The sequence below is a fragment of the Siniperca chuatsi genome, linkage group LG10 (genome assembly GCF_020085105.1).
Source record: "Siniperca chuatsi isolate FFG_IHB_CAS linkage group LG10, ASM2008510v1, whole genome shotgun sequence".
In the NCBI taxonomy this organism is placed as follows: domain Eukaryota; kingdom Metazoa; phylum Chordata; class Actinopteri; order Centrarchiformes; family Sinipercidae; genus Siniperca; species Siniperca chuatsi.
In genome coordinates this window covers 812,946-835,611 of record NC_058051.1, presented here as the reverse complement: position 1 = coordinate 835,611, position 22,666 = coordinate 812,946, and the positions used below count along the sequence as shown (strand labels likewise).

General features: G+C 47.0%; 4 protein-coding genes across 8 annotated transcripts; 2 read left to right on the top strand and 2 right to left on the bottom strand.

Annotated features, from left to right (window-relative positions):
• Nucleotides 1-24: 24 nt before the first annotated feature.
• Nucleotides 25-8,687, bottom strand: gmeb2 (glucocorticoid modulatory element binding protein 2). 2 transcript variants are annotated; one of them, XM_044212839.1, is made up of 10 exons: nt 8,576-8,687; nt 5,571-5,728; nt 5,351-5,439; nt 4,942-5,066; nt 4,703-4,806; nt 3,666-3,823; nt 3,087-3,155; nt 2,792-2,929; nt 1,817-1,939; nt 25-1,694 (listed from the first exon to the last, which is right to left on the bottom strand). In XM_044212839.1, the coding sequence occupies exons 1-10, from the start codon at nt 8,594-8,596 to the stop codon at nt 1,084-1,086; spliced, it is 1,596 nt and encodes a 531-aa protein (XP_044068774.1). In that variant the 5' UTR covers nt 8,597-8,687; the 3' UTR covers nt 25-1,083. The 2 variants fall into 2 exon arrangements, with proteins under 2 accessions (XP_044068774.1, XP_044068775.1); XM_044212840.1 differs by lacking the exon at nt 8,576-8,687 and adding an exon at nt 6,391-7,010.
• Nucleotides 8,329-12,128, top strand: tpk2 (thiamin pyrophosphokinase 2). Its single transcript, XM_044212841.1, has 8 exons — nt 8,329-8,578; nt 8,663-8,904; nt 9,442-9,505; nt 9,592-9,722; nt 9,831-9,949; nt 10,901-11,033; nt 11,116-11,212; nt 11,300-12,128. The coding sequence occupies exons 1-8, from the start codon at nt 8,509-8,511 to the stop codon at nt 11,344-11,346; spliced, it is 903 nt and encodes a 300-aa protein (XP_044068776.1). The 5' UTR covers nt 8,329-8,508; the 3' UTR covers nt 11,347-12,128.
• A 477-nt stretch (nt 12,129-12,605) lies between these two features.
• rhoaa (ras homolog gene family, member Aa) lies at nt 12,606-19,532 on the bottom strand. Of its 4 annotated transcripts, none has more exons than XM_044212846.1 (5): nt 19,463-19,532; nt 17,204-17,359; nt 15,772-15,892; nt 15,550-15,680; nt 12,606-14,488 (listed from the first exon to the last, which is right to left on the bottom strand). In XM_044212846.1, exons 2-5 carry the CDS (start codon nt 17,357-17,359, stop codon nt 14,315-14,317), a joined length of 582 nt encoding a protein of 193 aa, XP_044068781.1. In that variant the 5' UTR covers nt 19,463-19,532; the 3' UTR covers nt 12,606-14,314. The 4 variants fall into 4 exon arrangements, with proteins under 4 accessions (XP_044068781.1, XP_044068778.1, XP_044068779.1 ...); XM_044212843.1 differs by lacking the exon at nt 19,463-19,532 and adding an exon at nt 19,299-19,440; XM_044212844.1 differs by lacking the exon at nt 19,463-19,532 and adding an exon at nt 19,278-19,416.
• A 596-nt stretch (nt 19,533-20,128) lies between these two features.
• Nucleotides 20,129-21,865, top strand: LOC122882497. Its single transcript, XM_044209960.1, has one exon. The coding sequence runs from the start codon at nt 20,129-20,131 to the stop codon at nt 21,863-21,865; it is 1,737 nt and encodes a 578-aa protein (XP_044065895.1).
• The last annotated feature ends 801 nt before the right edge of the window (nt 21,866-22,666 follow it).

Genomic DNA, 22,666 nt, shown 5'->3' with positions numbered 1-22,666 from the left:
TGAGAAATCATTAAGATCTGCGGGTGTAATTATCACAATGTCGTTTTAATAATGAACAGTTACCTGCACTCACACATGATCCAGTATGCAACACAATGAACGTCTGCGCACTGAAACAGGACCGAATGCAGTTTGAGAAAGTGAACAAAATTTGTGTCCATGAATCTGTCGCCCCAGTGCATGCTGGGAGGGCTCCCAACACACCACTGCAGTCACATGGTTTCAACTCTCTGCCCAGTTTGCCTCTATATCAAAATAAGAGCACGCTGTTATTCAGGATAACTTCATCCAGGGTCGACAAGTCAATCCTCAAGCACAGAACCAGACTCCCTGGATGAGGATCGACGGGGTCATTTAGGCCCGACGACAGCCCGAAGACACGCCGCGCGTAAAACCGACCACCTGTTTCGGATTTACCTGATTTACCTGTGACGTGGGAACAATTCGTGCAAAACTTTGGTCCTTTTTTGTGGTCTTAATGACTCTAGTCAGCCAATAGTTATTACAGCTGACGCACTGACACGACGGCTGAGCACACTCCATCTGACGAAGACAGTGAGCTGCGGTTGAAAGTTCCAGAAGAAGCCAGTAAGTGGACCTTGAGTAATTTTCTCTGAGACCAAAAAACAAAGCGAGCTTGAAAAGGTACGAGTCCTCGGTCCGTCTCCGAGCGCACTCCAGTTACACGCTGACGAAGACGTGGAATAATACATGATAATAATATTTAACACAAGTTGTTCTTGAAAACATTTATTACCAAACTGAACAACGCTGCTTCTTCCAGCCTACGTGGAATAAATCCCTCCAGTAACAGCAGTATCAAACACATTATTTACAAATGCATATTTACAGTAAAATCGCTCCCGCCACGCTGATATAAACTCGGGTATCTTGACAGTTGGACGACATCTCCGAGGAAGGCTCAGGAAGCCGTTAAAGTTAAAGGACAAAAGCACACGATGCGTGAAATGGTCTGTGAAAGCCAGGAAGTGGACGAGCCGCCGGCCTCCGTTCGGTCCAGGGTCCAAAACGATGACACGAAGGCCAGTGACAGGCTGGGAGGCGGGAGAGGGATCGCCTGTCTCACAGCTGCTCCCCGCCTTCCTCTTTAACCTGCCCTGGCTGACCTTCCTCGTCACCGTCGGCCTGGCCTTCCTCTTGTGAATCGTCTGCAGCGGTTGCCGTGGCGTCCACCACACTGATGCTGCCCACCTGCTGTTGGACGGCGGCGCTCTGCGCGGCGGCCAAGCTCTGCAGAGGAGCCGGCAGCGTCACCAGCTGGAACTGGGGGCCGACCACCTTAACGAAGGCCGTGGAGGCTGCGGAGCCGGCCGCGCCCTCCTGACCCGCCGCGGACAGCACGGTCAGGTTGGAGGCGTCGGCCGTCAGCTCCGACCCAGAGAGCGAGGAGGTCAGGAAGGTGTAGCCCCCCAGGTTGGCGCCGGCAGGGCCTCCTGCCACGGTCAGCACCTTGCCCAGCGGCAGGCCCGTCAGCTGGTTGAGAGGCAGAGTGATCTGGGCGGGGGCGGCGCCGACCGAGGCCGGGCCGGAGATGGCGCGGGTCAGCCGGGGGCGCTTGGGCGCGGGGGGCGCAGGGACTGGGGTGAGGGTCATCAGGACGTTGTTGAGGTGCTGGGACTTGCTCTTCAGCTCCTTGGCTCGCTTCCTGTGCTCGTCACACTGCTGCTCCAGAGCTGCAGGAGGAGACGACGCATCATCAACATGCACAAACACACACCAAGATCATTATTCAGCCCTCAACACACAACGCGGGGCGGCCATTTCAGAAGACTCTGCTCGGGGGGGTCGTACTGACAGGCGAGGCTGCGAGTGTACTGCTCTCTGTAACGGTCCATCTGGCTCTTGTGACTGGCCAGAACCTTCTTCACCAGGTCCAACATCCCGAAGTTCTGCACCGTGTTGTTGAGCAAAACGGCATCTGAAAAGACAAACAACAATTCGTGTGCAATGGGAAACAGACTTCGTTAAACATTAAAGAGGGAAGTGTGTTTCCAGGTGTTTCCAGGTGTTGGGGAGTTCTGCTGCACATGTAGTACGAAGCCTCAAGTGATGTCACAAAAGTTGCCCACATCACATCACATTCATCTGGCAGAGACTTAAAGTAAGTGCTGGGCCGATGTTTAAAAAGTAACGTAACACCGACTAAACCTTTCTGAGTTAGTAAATTATACGTGTAGTCACAGAAATCAGCTGAGTTCCTCCTGGTCTCCAGAGACAGTGTGGACGGTCTCTGGAGGTCACGCAGGAGACAGACCGTGAAAGTCTCAGTTCACGCTGTTCGAGCGAGAGCGACGCACACTGAAGCGCAGGCGTAAACAGCTTTATTAATTCAAACTGAGCCGTCGAACATTTAAAACGCTCTTGTTTCCGAGCTGTCCATCCACACTAATAACCGCCCCGAGTCCCCGACTGTGGGGGGGCCAGGCTACTGACACGCAGCCCGGTTAGTCTCGGCCCTCTGTGTACTGTAATGCAGCATTCAGTTCGTGTTTCTCCGTTCCTGCTGTTAGACGACTGAACGAGAACCAAACAGTGATCTGACAGAAACTTGTAGCCTGGCTTCAACACACTTCCTGGTTTTGTGTGTGTGTTTTCTGAGTGTTAAACAAGCTAAAATGGGGTGTTGGGTTAGTTAAGGATTGGTAGCGTGGAGGCGGTCTGTGTGCAGTCTCTGGTCCCCTTCTGGTTTGTTGCAGGCACCAGACCAGCCCCTGCGTGTGTGTGTGTGTGTGTGTGTGTGTGTGTGTGTGTGTGTGTGTGTGTGTGTAACCTTTGACCTGTAGCGGTGGGTCACACACTCTCTCCTGCAGCCCCTTCATCACCTCCTGCAGCTCCATCTGGAAGTCCTCCACCACCTCCTCCAGCAGCCCCGCCTCCTTCACCCCACGCCAGAACGCCACCGAGTCCTCTGGATATACACACACACACACACACACACACACACACACACACACATCGTAAAGACTAAAACACTCCACCCAATCAGTTCACCCCACATGACGGCGAGCGCGTTTGCGTGTGTGTGTGTGTGTGTGTGTGTGTGTGTGCGTGTGTGGGGTGCTCACCTCCGATGGCTGTGACCCACTCTGAAGTTTCCTCGGCCACCTCTGGAAACGGGACTGTCGCTCCGTTCACTGCAACACAAACAGTAAGTCGCACTCGCTGAGTAACACACAACGCTTCCACTGAATAAGAGCACCAGTGAATGTGTTCAGACGGGCGGTGCGGGCGGGGCGGGGCGGGGCGGGGGCGGCTCTCTCCGGTGATGATCGCCCGTCTGCTGCGACAGCGGAAACATCTCTCAAACGCAGCTTTAATTGCATAAACAGCAAAGTGAGTTCTGCGGTTAATCATTTAATACGTCTTAATGTTCAAATGACAAGTTATTTCAGCACGTTCTGGCTCAGTCGGCTCCGCAAACTTCATTTGCTTTGGTTCTTTTTTAGAGAAACTCTTACTGTGTTGTCTATTCCGTCTAAGTTTGGGCGACTCTTCGTTACTCTAATGAAATAATTACAGATCATCTTACAATGAGCTGCGTGTTTTCATGTGAAACCATCATTAGTTGAACAGAAAGCAGCCGTCTGTGTCTGAACGTGACACCAGCCCTGAACTGGGGGGGCAGGTGAGGCTGGGGGACTCACGCTCGGCTGATGAGGGGGTGACAGGAACCAGTTCAGCAGACTGGTCACTGCTGACGGACACTTTGGTTCCCACCAGGTCTATCTTAGTGCTGCGGCAGGTGTTGGAGCAGACCTTCGTGTGCTGGTAGAAGTCCAGTTCACCTGAGTCCATGATCTTCCTGTGAAATGATGAAAGGCGTTTAGGTCAGGATTCACTGACTGATGGAACGGCGCCACCCGGAGGCATATTTGATAACTGCGCATCGACCACTGAAAGGAAGGAAGAGATGGAATCACATTTGTTTAAGGATTACAGATCAGTGGAAATATAAAATAAGTCTAATCTATAGGACGCCGAACGTGTCTGAACGGTGATTTTGTTCGGATTGCAGTATTATGGCCTCGCAGTCTGGGCATTAATGCAACGAATGCTTCCAAATCCTTCAAGAAAACCATTTTGGCTAGAGCAAATTCTCAGTGGCTGGGGATTAAAGCGTTCATTTGAAGCCGCGCTGGATAGTATTGTGAATTCAAAGTGTAATTTGACTGTTCGCAGCAGCTGTGGAGCCCTTAGTGGTGGGAACTATATCAAAACCCTTAACTGAAGTGGAAGAAGCAATACTACAATGCCAAACATTTCCATTAAAATACCTGAATTCGACATTTTACTGAAATAACAGTATGGAGGTATTAGTATAAGCAGTCGAATGTAGTTTAGTTTTCAAAGTAAATGCACTCGTTCTGAATGGTTAAATTATCAGTGAGTTACCTTAATCTTCAGCATCACAATAACAACAAATTCAACCCATCTGTGCATTACTGGTGAGAGAACCACAATATCGAAAAGGATCCACTGAGGAGTCCTGGACACCAGTACTGAGGAGTCCTGGACACCAGTACTGAGGAGTCCTGGACACCAGTACTGAGGAGTCCTGGACACCAGTACTGACGACGTTTGACTTTCTATGAAACATAATAAACGAGGAGGCTGCGGGCTTTGCATCCAATAATATCAAACCAAGTGAAATCCACTGTGGGCGTGTTTGACGAGTCCAGACCTGAGCATGGTGCCGTTGAGGCGGATGGCTCTCTTCCAGTCCTTCAGAGTGGATTTCCCTGCTAAACACACAAACTCCTTCGGGCTGATGAGCTGCTCGTTGAACTGATCAGAGAGGAAAGAAAACGGTCAGGAGCTGCAGATCATCCACTTAATCCTAAACTTCCTCTACATCACCTTGAATGCGTTCACAAGTCTGACTTCACACAGGCTCCGAGGTTTCTAAACGGCAGCGCGTACCTGGACGCACTTCACGTTGATCCCAGGGCAGACGAACTTCTTCCAGACCAGCGTGGCTTTGGCGTCTCCACAGGTGATCGGGTAGAAGACATCCGCTTCCACGTCCACCTCCTCGGTTAGCTTCACTGCAGAGACAGAAACACCCTCACACAGCCGTCCAGTCTCATCCGATCGCACAAACCGAAGGAGAAGCGTTTACAACATTATAACGATCGTGTGATTTGAGTCGTGGAGGAGGGCGACTGCACTGACTGAAACATACGGCGGACTCGGAATTTGTTTATTTATCACGTCATTCCAGTTCACAGTAAAACAAGACTAAAAGTCGAGCGTGATAGTTCACACTGGCTAAAAACGTTGCGATCTACTGAACTTCCATATTTTACAAAGCGTAACAAAGTCTCATTACCAATGACCGCCTCTTCCTTTGACAGTGAATCTGTTGTGCCGGCGGCCTCGGCTTCTGCTTCCACCGGCGCCACAGTGAGGACGTCCTCCCTGGAAAACCACACGTGTTTACGTTTCACTTTAGCAAACTGAACAACCTCCTCAAACACTCCCACACAGTCTGTTCAGCCTGTCTCTGCTGATGACCACCAAGCTGTGTGTGTGCAGTGTGTGTGCCTTACCCCGGCTGGGGGGTCAGCTCCGCAGTCACCAGCACCGCCTTGTCCTCCTCCACCACAGAGGGCAGGTCCTCGCCCACAGTCTCTGGTATGGTGACGATCACAACCTCACTCATTTCCTGCATGCTGACCTCTGATGAAGCCATGGTGCACAGACGGAGCTTCACAACACAGTGTGGCAGCAGAGAGGGAACATCCATGTTATTATTATTTATATATATATATATATATGGGCCTAATATTGGAAAAAAGGTGGAGCAATTACAAGAACAGGGATAATATTAATACATTACAATATTACTATCATCATATTAAATCCACTATATTAATAGAGAGGGAGAGCAATGGGCAAAAATGTGCAACACATTTTAACCTATAGCACCTATAGCTGTACTGAATAACTGGCAATAATAAATGTCGGTAATGAGATGGTTTGTAAACTTCAACGCCACCCGAGACTAGTCCCACAGGCCTGCATCGGGGCTAGCTAACGCGGGGAACTTAAACCACTTACCGACTCAAACAGCGCACACGGGCTGCTAGCTAAGCTACCGCCGTCGGCAATGACCGTGTCGTGGAGGAAAAGTTAAACTCGTCTGTGTATTGCATGTATGCCGTAAGGCTATTTGAGAGTACACCCTACTTGTGAATGTTTTAAATCGTGTTGGCTTCAACTGTCTTGGCTATAAATCAAGAGTAATTTAAACTTGTTGTGAGTTTTGAATGCAGTTTGGTGCGCCCTGTTATTTAGCTAGGACTGAACGGGATGTGGTACCGCATAAGGCAAAGGCATACGGCATTAGAGATATCGAATAAATCTTACCTTTTGATCTGAAGTGGGGAAAAACTGTCGTTAGTTGATTAATGTTGCCTCCTCTTGTGAAAAAGTGAGGGTTTGTGACTGTTAGCGCGACAGGATGCTAGCTAGCTAGCTAGCTTTTTTTGACCTATTCCAGCTAGCTAGCTAAAAGCAGAGAGCAGCTAACAGCTCCATTGAGCTGGCAGGTGTCTCTTTATATTTCTAACACAACACAGCCGCCCGGTTCTTACAGATTTTGGAGACTACTCGTGGAATACATTTAATCTCATCTTCACAAAGCTGCATGGATGTACTTTACTGTCATTCCTTCTTCTTTGTGTTTATTAGCGGATCGTAAACCAACATTGTCGCCACCTAGTGCACAAGAACAGTCTGTGCAGTCGGCTGGCATCAAATGTATGAATATCAGCATCGACACACATAAACTATCTGTGCTAACTTAAAACATTAACAATTTATATGAAAATAGAGGCCTTAACTTTAGTTTAGTTCATATATTTAAAATCAAAAGTATTCTGGGACCAATGCTGAGTTCTCTGCAGGACTGCCTGTCTGACGTAAAACACTGGATGTCGATAAATCTTCTTCAGCTCAACTCAAATAAAACTGAAATCCTTGTTATCGGGCCCCAACACATCACTAATCAAATACTGCCATCCACTGGTAACCTGTCACAACATATGAAGCCTGTTGCAGGAAACCTTGGTGTCCTGTTTGACAGCAGTTTATGTTTTGAGCAACACATCACTGAGCTCGTCCAATCAGGTTTCACCTCAGAAACAAAAATCAGATCTATTTTAAATCTTAGTGATGCAGAAACTGTTGTTCATGCTTTTATCTCCTCACGCCTCGATTACTGTAACAGCCTGTTCACTCATCTTAATCTAAACACTCTGACAGACTGCAGACTGTACAGGACTCAGCTGCTCGGCTGTAAACCAGGACCCAGAGGTGCGACCACGTCACACCTGGTTCAGCCTCTTTACACTGGCTCCCTGTTGGTTTCAGGACTGATTTTAAGATCTTGTTGATTACTTTTAAGGCTCTTCATGGCTCCAGATTATATTTTAGACCTTGTAGTCCCTTATGAACCTTCACGTAGTCTGAGATCTTCGGGCAGGGGTCTCCTGTCTGTTCCTGAGTCCAGGATGGAAACTAAGGGGGACAGAGCTTTGGCCATCAGGGCCCCGAGGCTCTGGAACAACCTGCCCGAAGACATCAGGCTGTCTGAGTCAGAGTCTTCGTTTAAGTCTCGTCTCAAAACACATTTTTATCTGAAAGCAGATCCTGATTTTACCTGAACTGTTTATTTTATTGTTTGTGTGTTTTATTTCTTTATATTTCGTCATTCACTGTGGTGTTTTATTTCTCTTGCTGTGAAGCACTTTGTACTTTGTTTTGATAAAGTTTTATTATTATTATAAAGGTCTTTCTTTTTTTAATCCTGGGTCACTTTGGAACTGTATACCTCATTTTATGTTTATGTTTTTTAAATAAGGAGGCCTTTCAATTCTAAACATGTGCAACTATAAGTTATCGTAGTTTAAGTGTCTTGCTGGAGGCCCATTAAGGTTACTTTTTTTACTAAAGTTTTCTGCTGAATGAGTGTGCAGTGTGGGGAAGGCTTTGGCACAGCACCTAGACCTTCATGTTGGGGAAATAAAATATGAAAAACTACTGAAAAACTATTTTCTTTTGGTCAAATTTGTTCTGAGGAAACGGAGATGAGCCAAATAGAAAATATATTTAAATACATGGCCTGTGTACACGATTTTGCATAAATAACAGTATTATTCATATTTGTATTAGATAGATAGATAGATAGATAGATAGATAGATAGATAGATAGATAGATAGATAGATAGATAGATAGATAGATAGATAGGCCAGTCTTAGGGAGAAATGTCCAATGGTAGCAAGAAGAAGAAGAAGCAGAAGAAGACGAAGAAGAAGCAGCAGAAGAAGACGAAGAAGAAGAAGCAGCAGCAGCAGACATGCGCATTAGAGCGAGCCGCTGTGAATATTAGCCCTTGACATTAGCCGAGTCGTAGTTATTTGTTATTTGTAGTTATACTTGTAGTCGTAGTTATACTGTTATTTGTTGACATAGTGGCGTTTAAAATGTCTAACTCTGCCTGGTCAGACACAGTGCTCCAGCTGCTCCGCCGCATGAATAACTTTTATTTACCAGGTAGGCGAGTGTTAGCATATTCTCCAGTTTGACGTTAGCATGCAGTCGGTTGTTTTGAAAGTAACCACTTCCTTGTTTCCGCAGGCTCCTCTCGCACCAGCTGCTTTAGGTTTGAGATAGCCGGAGCACAAGTAGGGTGGATTCCCCCCCATGTAGCCTCGCTGCTGACGCGGTTCCCGGAGGTGTTCAGTCCGCCACACGGCGGCGCTGTGGCACCGTGTCCCAGTCTGGACTCGTACGGGCGGAGATCTGAGGCGGTGGACGCCGTCCTGCAAACTCTGAGACAAGAGGGCTCCCTCGCCTGCCTCAAAGGCTGGAGAGATGAGGTGAGACACTCAGCTCGAGCATGCGCACACGCACACATACAGGTGTCATGGTGCTAGGGCATTACATCATGGCCAGATTTACCTGTCAGGGGGCCTCTAGGGGCCCCCCTCCCACCCCTGGTGCTTGCATCATGTCAGGTTTTATTGCACTGAGGCGATTCCCTGTGTTCATGCTCCCCAGAGGATGCTGCTGAAGGGCTGTGGCATGGGTGTCTATACAGTTAGTAGACCGGACTCCAATAAAAGTTCAGGGGATATTCACGGTCCACACTAATGTGAACTTTAATGGCCCCGTTACGAGTCCACCATAAGGATACACTTTCGTTAGTGTACAGGAAGTACTCTGATGGGGAGATCACGTTCACGCTCCCCAGAGGATGAACCCACGTCTGACTAACGGCAGGTTTTCCATGAGATTAGTTTGTTCTCCCAACAGAGTGAATGCTGGTGCTTCTGGACCGGACCTCGGACTGTGAAAACCACGTTGTCAACCACTAACGGCACGTGTAATGTATCGCAGTCTCTTTCCTCTTTCAGAAGTACAGCGTGATGCCGTCGTTCTCCGACCCTCCTGTGATGTGGATGGAAAGAGCGGCTACAAGTGAGTGTTGGCGCGCGCGCGCGTATTCTCTACATATGTAACGTTTTACTGGAGTCGTGCGCGCTGACTGCGATGCTGCACTGCAGGTCTTTTCGGGGTGAAGCGGTATGGAGTCCACCTCAACGGGTACACTGTCAGCGACAGCGGGGAAGTCAGCATGTGGCTGGCTCGACGCTCCGCCACTAAGCAGACGTTCCCTGGACTACTGGACAACGTGGCGAGTACAAGCTAACTGACGCCGTCTACACGTGCTGCAGCGAACAGCGATAATACATTATTAAATTAAAGGAGTGAGAGAGAAGGCTGATGTGTCGTATCTTTGCAGGCGGCGGGCGGTCTGGCCGCCGGCGTTGGCATCAAACACACTCTGGTCAAAGAGTGTCAGGAGGAAGCGTGTATCCCAGCAGCCATTGCAGAGAAGGCTCATCCCGTAACCACAGTAAGGTGAGTCTCTGAGTTAAAGGAAGCCCGGTGACTTCCTGTCAGCAGATCTGATTTAAAAAGACTCAGACAGGAAGTCAGGCGGTACCGGTTTGATCGTTTAATGCCGTGATCGTTGGAGCAAACAACTGATCTGTCTGCAGATTTGGATTCAAATGTTGCTGAGTCCTGATTGGTGCATGGAAGTATGTGACATCACATTTTTCCAGTCCCGCTTCAAACCAACCAGCGAGAAGAGCTCAGACAAAAACACTGAGGGTCCACGAACCTGGACCCTCGAAAAACAGCTTGAAAATGGTCTGAAGGTGGCAATAAACTACAAATATCGTCCAAACAAAATCTACTTTGTGAAGCAGATTAGAGTTTATTCACCTGAGGTCCAGCGCGTTGAGGACTAAACACACCGGCGACGCGTGATTCGTGTCGAAACATCCACCTTCACTGTTTTCCAGCCACACTCTGGTGGCGTCCGACGTCCCAGAGCTGTCATCACGTCCAGACGCCTGTAGCTCGACTTCCTCTGTCGGGACGGTGCATCCGGTGTGTGCGCGTCGCGTGACGCAGCTCGGCCGGCGAGCGTTCCCTGGGGAGGTGGCGAGGGGCGTGACACGCATCGCGACGTACCAACAGAGGCAGTGGAGAAGAAGACTGGTAAGGGGAAAACACGCACGCTTCGAAATGTTCAAAACACGACTCGTTTAACGAGACAGGAAGTGCGTTCAGCACACGATGAGTTCTGGGGAGAATGACTGTAAACACAGCTGTTTGTTTACATGGAAACTGCGCCTTTTAAGGGACGGGGGGGGGGTGGAAATGAAGAGGGGCACTGGGACTGGTGGCACCACAGTTTAGGTCTCTGTGAGGCTTCAGGCCCTCTGAAGGACCTCCTTCATGGGCGCTGCTGTCTTTACGAAACCGACTTCCATTAACCAACTGCTTCAATATATTTTCCAGCTACACCTACGAGGACGGAGAGGGCGTGTTTGCAGAGAGTCAGTTCGTCTTTGATTTGGAGCTTCCTCCAGAGTTTAAGCCCAGAGTCGGGGATGGAGAGGTGCAGGACTTCTACCTGCTGCCCATCGAGAAGGTTCCTATCACACCGTGAGCATTCATTCAAAGCACCCAGATTTAGATATCGGGACAATGTGACGTCTGCGTCTGCCTTTCAGGTGAAGGAACTGCTGGCTACTGACGACTTCAAGCCCAACTGCGCCATGGTGGTCCTGGACTTCCTCATCAGACACTCGTTTATTGAGCCGGACACAGGTTTGTAGCGATCTACGACACTTCCACTGTTGATAAACCTTCAAATCTCTTTTTTTAAGGAAGCTGATCGTGTGCTTTTTGTTTCAGAGCCGTGCTATCAGGAATTTGTGGCAGGACTCCATCAGACATTATAGAGCGAAGCCGAGGACGGAGCCCTCCTCTGGGGGGGCCGCTTGTGCAAAGATAGACCTCAGACCGTCTAAAATGTCCAATTCTTTACCATCTTCAGACGTTTGCAGTTGCTCTACAGAGGAAAACCGGTTCTTTAGAGTCCAGGTGGATCTTCCTCCGCAGCTCGTATTCAGGTGTCGGCCGCATCACTCCTCTCTTCGGCCTCCCGGACTCTGTTTGTTCAGCTGATTTGGTCTCGAATCCCTTTCAGCTGCAGACTGTTGTCTTTCCTGCACTCGTCCGTTCTTTCAGCGCGAGGCCCAGCTTCACCTTGTCTGCTTGCATGTCTCCGTGTCCTTCAAGTAACTCGCCTGACTTCTCATTCCTTCCTTTAGGCTTTTTTGAGGCCCACAGACCTGAATCGAGTCGATGCGGGCTTCCCCCCAACCCAGAAATCCCTGTCCTGGTTGTTTGGTAACTCAAAAAGTACAACAGTTATTTCTAAGTTATCAATAAGAAAAGTCATAGCTCCCATCTACTGAGAATTGAACACAATTAAAATATCGATCACCAGAAGATCGCCAGGAGACGGAGCACAAAGGCACCAGTCCGTCTCTGGTGTTCAGTCTGTCTCTCGTCCAGCTGTCTGTGAACACGACACCACACCTGCTCTGAAGAGCTGCTGGACCTTTGAGATCAAGAATAAACTTTTCAAGTCATTTATATTATTTTAAGATGATTCAATCTTATATTTTGCCAACCTCCTTTTACTGTACAGGACATTATTAAACTTGTTTCAAGGTAACTGGTGTTGATTTTCGTTAGTAACAAGAAACAACTCAAGCCACCGAGTTTACCTTTCAGAGTCTGGCAGTAAGAGAACTTCTCCGAGTGGAAAACGGGCGCGTGACGCTGGAGGAGCTTCGTCCAGTCTGAAGGTAACCCTGATGTCTGACTACACCTTCATAACGGGATATTCTGTGACAAGCTCTTCGCTAAAGCCATTTGACAGCCAGCGGCTATACGAGTATGGCTGCACCGTTCAATCAAAGGGAAATATTTCGCATTTTACACTCATTTCCCCAAAATCCCGCCTGACAGATTTGGCATCTTTGGAAACTTTGCGAGCTCTGCTGGAATTTAAAGTCAGGTTCAGTGGGTTCGAACACAGTCTGGCTACGCGGCATGAGTTTGTAACGACTGACCCGCCGGAGAGGTGGACGAAAGCATGACTTGTAATAACAACCGAGGTGGTGTTGAGAGACAACGCATGCGAGCAGAGTTTGGTCATCATCAGTTACAATTTATTTCCTTTAGAATACATTAAAAAAGACGAAATGCGAGGATACATCGGTATACAAAAGAATATTCCTCTTACAAATAACCAATCCTTTAGGAGTTGCTTGCATTTTGCATTTCATAATTTGACATTTTTTCCAAAGTGTATACCACACTGACCTTTTGTTTTAAATTGTGTGCAAATAATACAACGTAAGCCAGTAGAATATCACATAAAGTTAAAATAACATACAACAGAATACGAAGCGGAAAAACAGAGAGTTGTAGAGATCATGAGTGGAAACGCCTCCAATGACACCCTGACGGGCAGGGACACTACATGTTCAAATAAAAGCTGGTATTTAAATAATAGGAGTGTCGAATGACAGCCAAACCACAAATAATGGCTGCTTAAAAACACTGAGAGGGTGGAATTACTGTAGAATAATGTCTTACATGCTAAAGTTCAGTATAATGTACGTTTCCATCAGCACAACAACAGAGCCACGTCACACTCGCTGCGTTCATCCTGCGTTTCACTTCTCTAACAGAGAACCGTTTTCATTCACTCATTATGTCCACTCGCAGATGTTTCTAATTAAACGACCTGCTGGGAGGTTTTTAATATCAAATCTGCACAAAGCGCTGCGTCCCGCTTAACAACAACTAAAAAACAGCGTAACTGATAAATGATTAGTAACTGAAAACAGTACTTGTGTTAAAAGGAGAAACTCGGACGTGATGTTGTGTGCTGATGTACGTTATATGCTGAACTTATCGAGACAGCAGGTAAACATGGAGGACGTTTGCATCGACAGCAAATTAAAACAGGAGCAGATCAGAAAACACGGAGGCTTCTTTACTAAAATATGATGAAGTATACTTTTCGAAATAAAAGGCTCGTCTCTAATATATCCCTGGTTTACATAAAGGTCTGGTCCTCTCTGTAGATGAGGTAAATTAAGGCCCCGCTACTAATTTACAGTAACTGTCTCCAGGATAATACGATTTTATTAACCCTTTAATACCCGACTGTGTACAGTGTGTTTGACAGTCCACATCAATTCAATCTCTTACAGTTTTTTCTGACAAGCTTGTACAAAACACTCAAATAAATTGGTCTCATTACCGTCACGTATTTATGCTCGAATGCCAATAATCAAACTCTCAGCTTTTTAAAACGGATGAGAGTTGTGTCCGATACTACGGGTTCATAAAACAGGAAGTCCACATCGAGTTAAGTTGGGCTACGTTTCCGCAGGGAAATGCAGGAGAAAGAAAACGAACGATAGGGCAAAACTGAAAGACAAGCACAGTCACACTGCAAGCCATGGAAGTCTTCCAACGGTTAGTCAGGCAGGCACACATCTGACCCCCCTGGTCTCTTCTGGAGCTGGTCTCAACCCCAAACCACAGAGCTACAGTTTAGGACAGAGGAGACCCTGCTTACAGTACACAGCCTCCCACACTTTTAAAAAGTATCTCTTCACATTCTTGTTTGATTTCAGGTCTAATCAATCCTAAAAGATTATGGTATTTTTATTTGAAAGGACTTAAATGTAAATACTCCCTTTTTTCCTTTGGCCTGGTTTGACTTTTCTCCCTGTATTCAATTGTGCCCGCCTCGGTGACAAAGCAGACGCAGAGGAGGGGTGTTTTTCTTGGCCTGGTTTGTTTCCCCCTTCCCTCCCCTTCCGGTGTGACCTGACAGCTCTATAGCAGAAGGCAGCCGCCCTTCTTGCCTCGTCTCTTGGCCTGCAGCGCCGCCCTGGTGGCCATCTCAAACACCTCCCTCACACCGTCCTTGGTCTTGGCCGAGCACTCCAAGTAACCAAAGGCATTGATGCGGTTAGCCATGTCCCTCGCCTCGTCCGACTTCACCGGTTCCTGTTTGAAGAAACCAGAGTCACGAGCTGAAATACAACAGGACTTTAAAATAAAAACCTGAATGACCTCTTTGCCTCTTTAGAGCAGTCGGTACGTGAATGTAATGTTTCCAGAGCCCATTTAAAAGCCCGGTGTCTGAACCAGGAAGTAACGATGATACAAGTATAAGTTAACAACCAGCCTGGAAACAATTAATTCATTTAGAAAAGCTAAAGGACAGACGTCAACGCAAACTACACTTGTGTTAGTTACAAGTTCACAGTTTGAAGTTTCCTGTTCCTTTAACTGATTCATCCAAACTAACTGGATTTCTCTGTTTTTGGACTTAATCAGCAATTTAAGGATCACACTTACTGGGAACTAATGATGTGCATTTGTTATTATAATATTTACTAACTGATATATACTAATGGATTAGATTTTTTTTTTTTTTTTTAAATAGAAAAATACAAAACAAGGGGTGCACGGTGGCAGAGCGGCTACAGCTCCTGCCTCCCAATAAGGAGATCGTGGGTTCGTGGGTTCGATTCCCGGACCGGACCAACATCACACAATCTCTCTGGGTGGAGTCTGCATGTCCTCCCCGTGTTACCGTGGGTTCTCTCCGGGTTCTCCGGCTTCCTCCCACCGTCCAAAGACATGCATGTGTAGGTTAATTGATAACTCTAAATTGCCCGTATTGAATGAATGTGTGAGTGAATGGTTGTCTGTCCTTGTCTGTGTCTGTGTTAGCCCTGCGACGAGGTTGGCCACTGTCAGGGGTGTGCCCTGCCTAAGGCCCGAAGTCACTGGGATAGGCTCCAGTCACCCGCGACCCCCTAACGGGGACCAAGCGGTAGAAAATGGATGGAAATACAAAACAAATAATGAGAGTAAGAATCGGCTGCAGCGTGCGGCTCTCACGCTGTCGTACGTGGAAGCTTAGAAACAAACGTGGCCTTTTATACGCTTGTAGTCGACACATCAGTTACGCTTGTAGTCGACACATCAGTTACGCTTGTAGTCTCTTGGTGGGATTAGCGTGAAATTCTTTGTGTACAAAACTCCAGCGCCTCACTGACCTGCTTCATCTTAGCCAGCTCTCTGCGTGTGTGCTCATCATTTCGCAGGTCTTTCTTGTTTCCCACGAGAATAATGGGCACGTTGGGACAGAAGTGCTTGACCTCAGGAGTCCACTTCTCTGGAATATTCTCTGCATCGGGCACAAGGTGTACACGTTGAACACGGAGCAGATGCAAACACAACGTTTGTCAAAAGCGACGACGGCAAAGAGGAAATCTCACCCAGACTGTCGGGGCTGTCGATGGAGAAACACATGAGGATGACATCAGTGTCTGGATAGGAGAGAGGCCTCAGTCGGTCGTAGTCCTCCTGGCCCGCTGTGTCCCAGAGAGCCAGCTCCACCTACAACAGGACTAGTTTAATGCATACATCCATCCAGCAGTACATCTTTATTGGGGTTAAAGGTCGCGGCTCAGAGGCATGCAGCGAGAGGGTGAACAGTTTCTGAGTCTCGAGGCTCCTTTATTCACCCGATTATGACATTTTGAGAGGGAGCGAGTCACAACAGGCGCCGATTTGCATTAAGAGGAATGGCTCTATATGCAAACACGTATGGGCTCATTGCAAAGCCTGTGGTTGGACCCAAAGAGAAAATATAATTAAGAGCTTTTGGGAACATTTGACTGCAGATTTGCATTGACGCATGACAACGTAAATAACTGAGTACTGTGTTGTATTAAAGGAATACTTCAACATTATTATAGAAAACACACCTTTTCTCTCTCTCTCTCTGAGAGTGAGATGTTCGGATGGACTGCACTCAGAGCTGGAGTCAGGACGTGGTTAGCCTAGCTTAGCATAAAGACTGGAAGCAGGGGGAAACAGCTAGCCCGGCTCCGTCCGAAGTTCTAACACCTCGGGTATCTCGTACAGAAACTGAAATTTGTGATTTCAGGGGTAGCTACGTGCTGGAACTATGTCTTGGTGTAAATAACTATATATAAGTTCATTTAGATATCATGCAAAATTCGTAGTTCATAATTTCTAGTCACTGTATAAGACACAAGCAATGTCTAAAATGTACAAAAACAAATGCATGTATCCTGAATGCTGATTACTGGCGCGCCCTTTAATGCAGCGAGCGACGTCATGTGCAGTAGAGTCGGCCAGAGAGCTGCATTCGGCGCCGGAGCATATATTTTCTACCGGATCACATCTCCTGTCATTCAGACTGAAGTTACTTTGCCTACAGCTCGTTGGTGGCTTATGTTGACAACAGCCGGGCTCAGTGACTTCCAGAGTCTCGTCATGTGCTAAGGCCTGTAATCAGCTGTCATTGTCCAGGTAAAGTATCCAGGTGCGGGTATATCAGCCAACATGAACTTATTGCAGATGTGTCGGCCGATAAGTAACAAGAAATTGCAGTACAGACTAGGTTTGAGGTCATTTAGAAACCGCGTTGCAGAGAGAGACAAGTGGATTGTTTTAATGTCACGCTCAGTACCTTGGTCACAATTTTAATAAACCTAATCTGAGGGATCGTATCAGTGTTGTTTGTTTAATTATATTGTACATGATAGATATGTCATTATCTGATTAGTATCAGTATCGGCCTCAGAAAATCCAGTATAGACTACACACTCAGTGCTACGTTAATGGATATCCAAAAAAAACACATAGAATTGACATTTGTCATTATAACAGCTAGCTTACCTGTTTACCATCCACCTCAATATCTGCCACATAGTTTTCAAACACTGTGGGCACGTACACCTCAGGGAACTGGTCCTTGCTGAACACTATGAGGAGACAGGTCTTGCCACAGGCTCCATCACCAACTATCACTAGTTTCTTTCTGATTGCAGCCATCTGAAAGAATGAAAACACAGTGAAGGCATTTACCAGCGTACGAGATCAGGGTTGTTTACAGGCAAGTTCAGGCAGGTGGGAGGTTTTAATGACACGCTTTTAAGCAGAGTGAAGCGATTTAGGAGAAACATTATGGACAGTTTTGTCATGAGAAACATAATGAAACATAACAAAACATAATGCCATCTGTATATAATGTCCATAGCACCACTTGTAAAATACTTTCATAATACTGCTCTGTCCTGCACACACTTCACATCCTGCTTATTGCACTTCTGGTTGGACATAAACTGCATTTTGTTGCCTTGTACTCGCACATGTGTAATGACAATAAAGTTGAATCTAATCTATAAGTGTTGAATATAACGAAATCTGGAAAGGCTCAACAGGAAGTGCTGGGACGCATTCAGTGTGTGCAATGAATAAAGAATGTTCTACGCACGGCCGACAGCACGGTGAACACATGCTCGCTAATCACACGATGCTCCTAAAACCTTGCTCAGTACAGCTGCAACGTTTCATCACAATTTATTTTTAGAAAAGTTAAGAAACCAATCAATGCAAACTCCACGCTCTGCTGTTAGGCAACAGTGGTGTTGCTGTTTCCTGTCGTGTCAGGTAACGTAACTCACTGTATCCTGCCGCAAGTCTAACTGGGAATTCAGACCAAAAGCTGCGTTGATAAAGTGACCAGCGAGATGATGAAACAGGATCCAGGTTTGAGTTATGGATCCGTGAGTTTGTAGGTTTACACTGTTCTCGTCACAGACGTAATCTACCAGGAATGTTTGCTTGCAAGTATTTGAAATTTGTAATATCTGGCTTTCGTCATGGCCGTCCACCAGATATTTGTCAAGATATTTCACTCTAGACCAAAGTGGTGGATCGACCGACGCTGACTTTTTAAATTTGATTCTGGCATAAAACAACATACACACAGATACGTTCCCCAGAGTCATGCCTTTACTAACCGGGTACATCACCACCGACCAAGTCCCACTACAAACTACACGCACCAGCCAAATCACAGCCACCCACCTTCTGTGTCGGCCTGAATGCTTAGTTTAGGTGGTCGCCAATAGTCATTTCAGTCAACACATGACAATAAATCACAATATAACCTGATAATTGACAGACTCATTCTTATTCATTTTATCAACAGGATATCTTGGATATAAATTACAGCAACGTTCACTGGATGTTAACAATATGTTGATAAATAATAATAATAATAATAATAATAATACGTCGCCATTTTTAATCCAAAACAGGTCATCTCAGAACATATTTCTTCACTGGAGCTTCAAAATTGTGCCTAAATAAAAGTCATTCAACCCAAATTTAGATTTTCAGTGGATGGGTCTCCTGCTAATTCATTATTAATCATTCAGATTATATTCAGCCGGTCTTTCTGTAACCACCTATATGAACTATTAGAGATTTACCTGCGTTAACGCTACACACCGTTGGCAAAGGTTATAGTTGTAATGACACTCGTACACAGTTGGAGCTCTTTGGCTAACTGGCGTATCTGGAAAATGTGGCAAGTTTACGTTGAAACTTCACTTCCTCACTGCTATTAAAGGGCTGTTGTATCTGTCAACTTAACCTCTGGTGCTTTGCTTCACGTAACAGATAACTTGCCATCCTAATGTTACCTTAGTTTACATTAAAACTGTTTTTTTTAGCCACTGAATCTGTGGAGTATCGGCTAACTTCAAGCTAGCAGCAGTTTCCATTCCATCTAAGGAAGCTAACCATTAGCTTGCTAACTTTGCTTAGTTTTTCCGGCCTCTTGTCAAGCTGGACACATAACATTTTGAGACCGCAATATATTGCTTTATTCTAGCAGCTACCCCGACACACAAAGCAACTAAGCAGAGATATATTCTGAGTCGTCACTTAAACGTAATTTTACCGTTTAATTAGCGATACTCGCCTTTCTTTAGTTTTCCTGTCGGACCTAACAGCCCCGCCCCCGACGAAGCCACGAAGATTACGCCCGCCCACATTGCGTACTTTCAGCCAATGGGACGCGGCCAAATCATGAGTGACGAGTATCTTAGCCAACCAGCACAGCACATATCGCCCGTCCTGTTTTACCCTAGATTAAGGCGTTGAGAGCTCCATTTTGCCCCGGGTGAAGCCTCCCAGGGAGGACTCGCTCTCAGTCATTGTGCTGCCAGATGTATGAAACAAGGCTGCCCATGTTGCTTTACAGCTTCCTCCTTATTTCCCAGGTTCTCTGTGAACTGATAAAAACGAGGGGCAGATACCACTATGTTCCTGAAGAATACACTTCAGGTTAAAATTCAAATTAATGTGATGAGAATTTCTTCAGGGCATGTGAAATATTGAAATTTAAGATTGTATATTAAAGATTATGAGTAGTTCTATTAATTACTGCCCTCAAACAGCAGGTAACAACATCATTATAGTCAAAGACCAGCGACATGCTCCCTTAATTTTAACCCCATTGTAGAAAAAGAAAGAAAGAATATGTGTCCAATGGTTGTACGGAGATCTGAGGTGTAAAGGGGTTTACTTAAACGCCATACCATTGCATAGCAGCAATACAGAATTGCACAAAGTTGGAGACTCGCAAGAGACAGATTTTTAAAAAGAACGGTCAAAAGCAGCAGAGATATTCAGACTAACCTTTACAGTATGGGTCATGCTTGAAAGAAACTGGATCCTACACTTCCCATAATGCAACTCAATAGCATCTCTGTGTTAGAGCCTCCCTGCCTGTTAACAAACAACAGGATCATGGAGTCCGGCTGTAGCAGGATCATGGAGTCCGGCTGTAACAGGATCATGGAGTCCGGCTGTAACATGGTCATGGAGTCCGGCTGTAGCAGGATCATGGAGTCCGGCTGTAGCAGGGTCATGGAGTCCGGCTGTAACAGGATCATGGAGTCCGGCTGTAGCAGGATCATGGAGTCCGGCTGTAGCAGGGTCATGGAGTCCGGCTGTAACAGGGTCATGGAGTCCGGCTGTAGCAGGATCATGGAGTCCGGCTGTAGCAGGGTCATGGAGTCCGGCTGTAACAGGGTCATGGAGTCCGGCTGTAGCAGGGTCATAGAGTCCGGCTGTAACAGGGTCATGGAGTCTCACTGTAGCAGGGTCATGGAGTCCGGCTGTAGCAGGATCATGGAGTCCGGCTGTAGCAGGGTCATGGAGTCCGGCTGTAACAGGGTCATGGAGTCCGGCTGTAGCAGGGTCATGGAGTCCGGCTGTAGCAGGGTCATAGAGTCCGGCTGTAACAGGGTCATGGAGTCTCACTGTAGCAGGGTCATGGAGTCCGGCTGTAGCAGGATCATGGAGTCCGGCTGTAGCAGGGTCATGGAGTCCGGCTGTAACAGGATCATGGAGTCTCACTGTAGCAGGGTCATGGAGTCCGGCTGTAACAGGGTCATGGAGTCTCACTGTAGCAGGGTCATGGAGTCCGGCTGTAGCAGGGTCATGGAGTCCGGCTGTAACAGGATCATGGAGTCTCACTGTAGCAGGGTCATGGAGTCCGGCTGTAACAGGGTCATGGAGTCTCACTGTAGCAGGGTCATGGAGTCCGGCTGTAGCAGGATCATGGAGTCCGGCTGTAGCAGGGTCATGGAGTCCGGCTGTAACAGGATCATGGAGTCTCACTGTAGCAGGGTCATGGAGTCCGGCTGTAGCAGGATCATGGAGTCCGGCTGTAGCAGGATCATGGAGTCCGGCTGTAACAGGATCATGGAGTCTCACTGTAGCAGGGTCATGGAGTCCGGCTGTAGCAGGATCATGGAGTCTCACTGTAGCAGGGTCATGGAGTCCGGCTGTAGCAGGGTCATGGAGTCCGGCTGTAACAGGATCATGGAGTCTCACTGTAGCAGGGTCATGGAGTCCGGCTGTAACAGGGTCATGGAGTCTCACTGTAGCAGGGTCATGGAGTCCGGCTGTAGCAGGATCATGGAGTCCGGCTGTAGCAGGGTCATGGAGTCCGGCTGTAACAGGGTCATGGAGTCTCACTGTAGCAGGGTCATGGAGTCCGGCTGTAGCAGGATCATGGAGTCCGGCTGTAGCAGGGTCATGGAGTCCGGCTGTAACAGGATCATGGAGTCTCACTGTAGCAGGGTCATGGAGTCCGGCTGTAGCAGGATCATGGAGTCCGGCTGTAGCAGGATCATGGAGTCCGGCTGTAGCAGGGTCATGGAGTCCGGCTGTAACAGGGTCATGGAGTCTCACTGTAGCAGGGTCATGGAGTCCGGCTGTAGCGGGATCATGGAGTCCGGCTGTAACAGGGTCATGGAGTCTCACTGTAGCAGGGTCATGGAGTCCGGCTGTAGCGGGATCATGGAGTCTCACTGTAACAGGATCATGGAGTCCGGCTGTAGCAGGATCATGGAGTCCGGCTGTAACAGGGTCATGGAGTCTCCTGACCACCTGACCACAAACAACATGGTTGTGTCAGAAATTTCTACCTTGTTAACGAATCCTGCAACACATACACTTACGCTCAGTGCCTTGTAGCGATCAGTAATTTGTGTTTTTTTGGGTTAAAGTTGCATGATTTACATATCTAATAAAGACAAAGCGTTGCTGTTTGGACGCTACGTTTTCATTCCATTGTTTTTGCAGCACTGCATTGTGCAGAAATTTAACACTTAGAAGTCAGACACTCAAATGAAATGGCAGAAAGTAAATACATTGCAAACAGGGAGTAGTTTTGGACTCAGACCAAGAAATTAGCACTTTTGACAATTTTTCAACTAAAAAAAAATTAATAATGAGCGACCCAGAGCTGCGAAAATGTCTGTAAAGCGTTTAATTGATGAGGTTTTAGGTGGCTGACACAGACTGGGAGGAAGCTGCCTGGGAGTCTGAGCTCAGGGCAGAAAATAACATTATACATGGGCGTAATTTTACTTCCCCTTTGTAATGTTGGATTTGTTCAATTTACTTCCCCTCAAAACACACCTTTTATTTCTTTGTTTTAGCCAAACATCTCAACAACTATTGTACAAACATTCACGGTCCCCAGAGAATGAAACCGACTGACTTTGGTGATCCCCTGACTTTTCCTCTAGCGCCACCAGCAGGTCAAAATGTGTATTTATCCATCACTTTGGTTTGCTAAACTGATGACATTCCCATCAGCCTCAGCTGTACTTTATGTTTACTGCTAATTAGCTAATGTTAGCATGCTAACACGCTAAACTAAGATGGCGAACATGGTAAACATTATACCTGCTTAACTTCAGCATGGTCATTGTGAGCATGTTAGCATGCTGATGTTAGCATTTAGCTCAAAGTACCAAAGTACACCCCGGC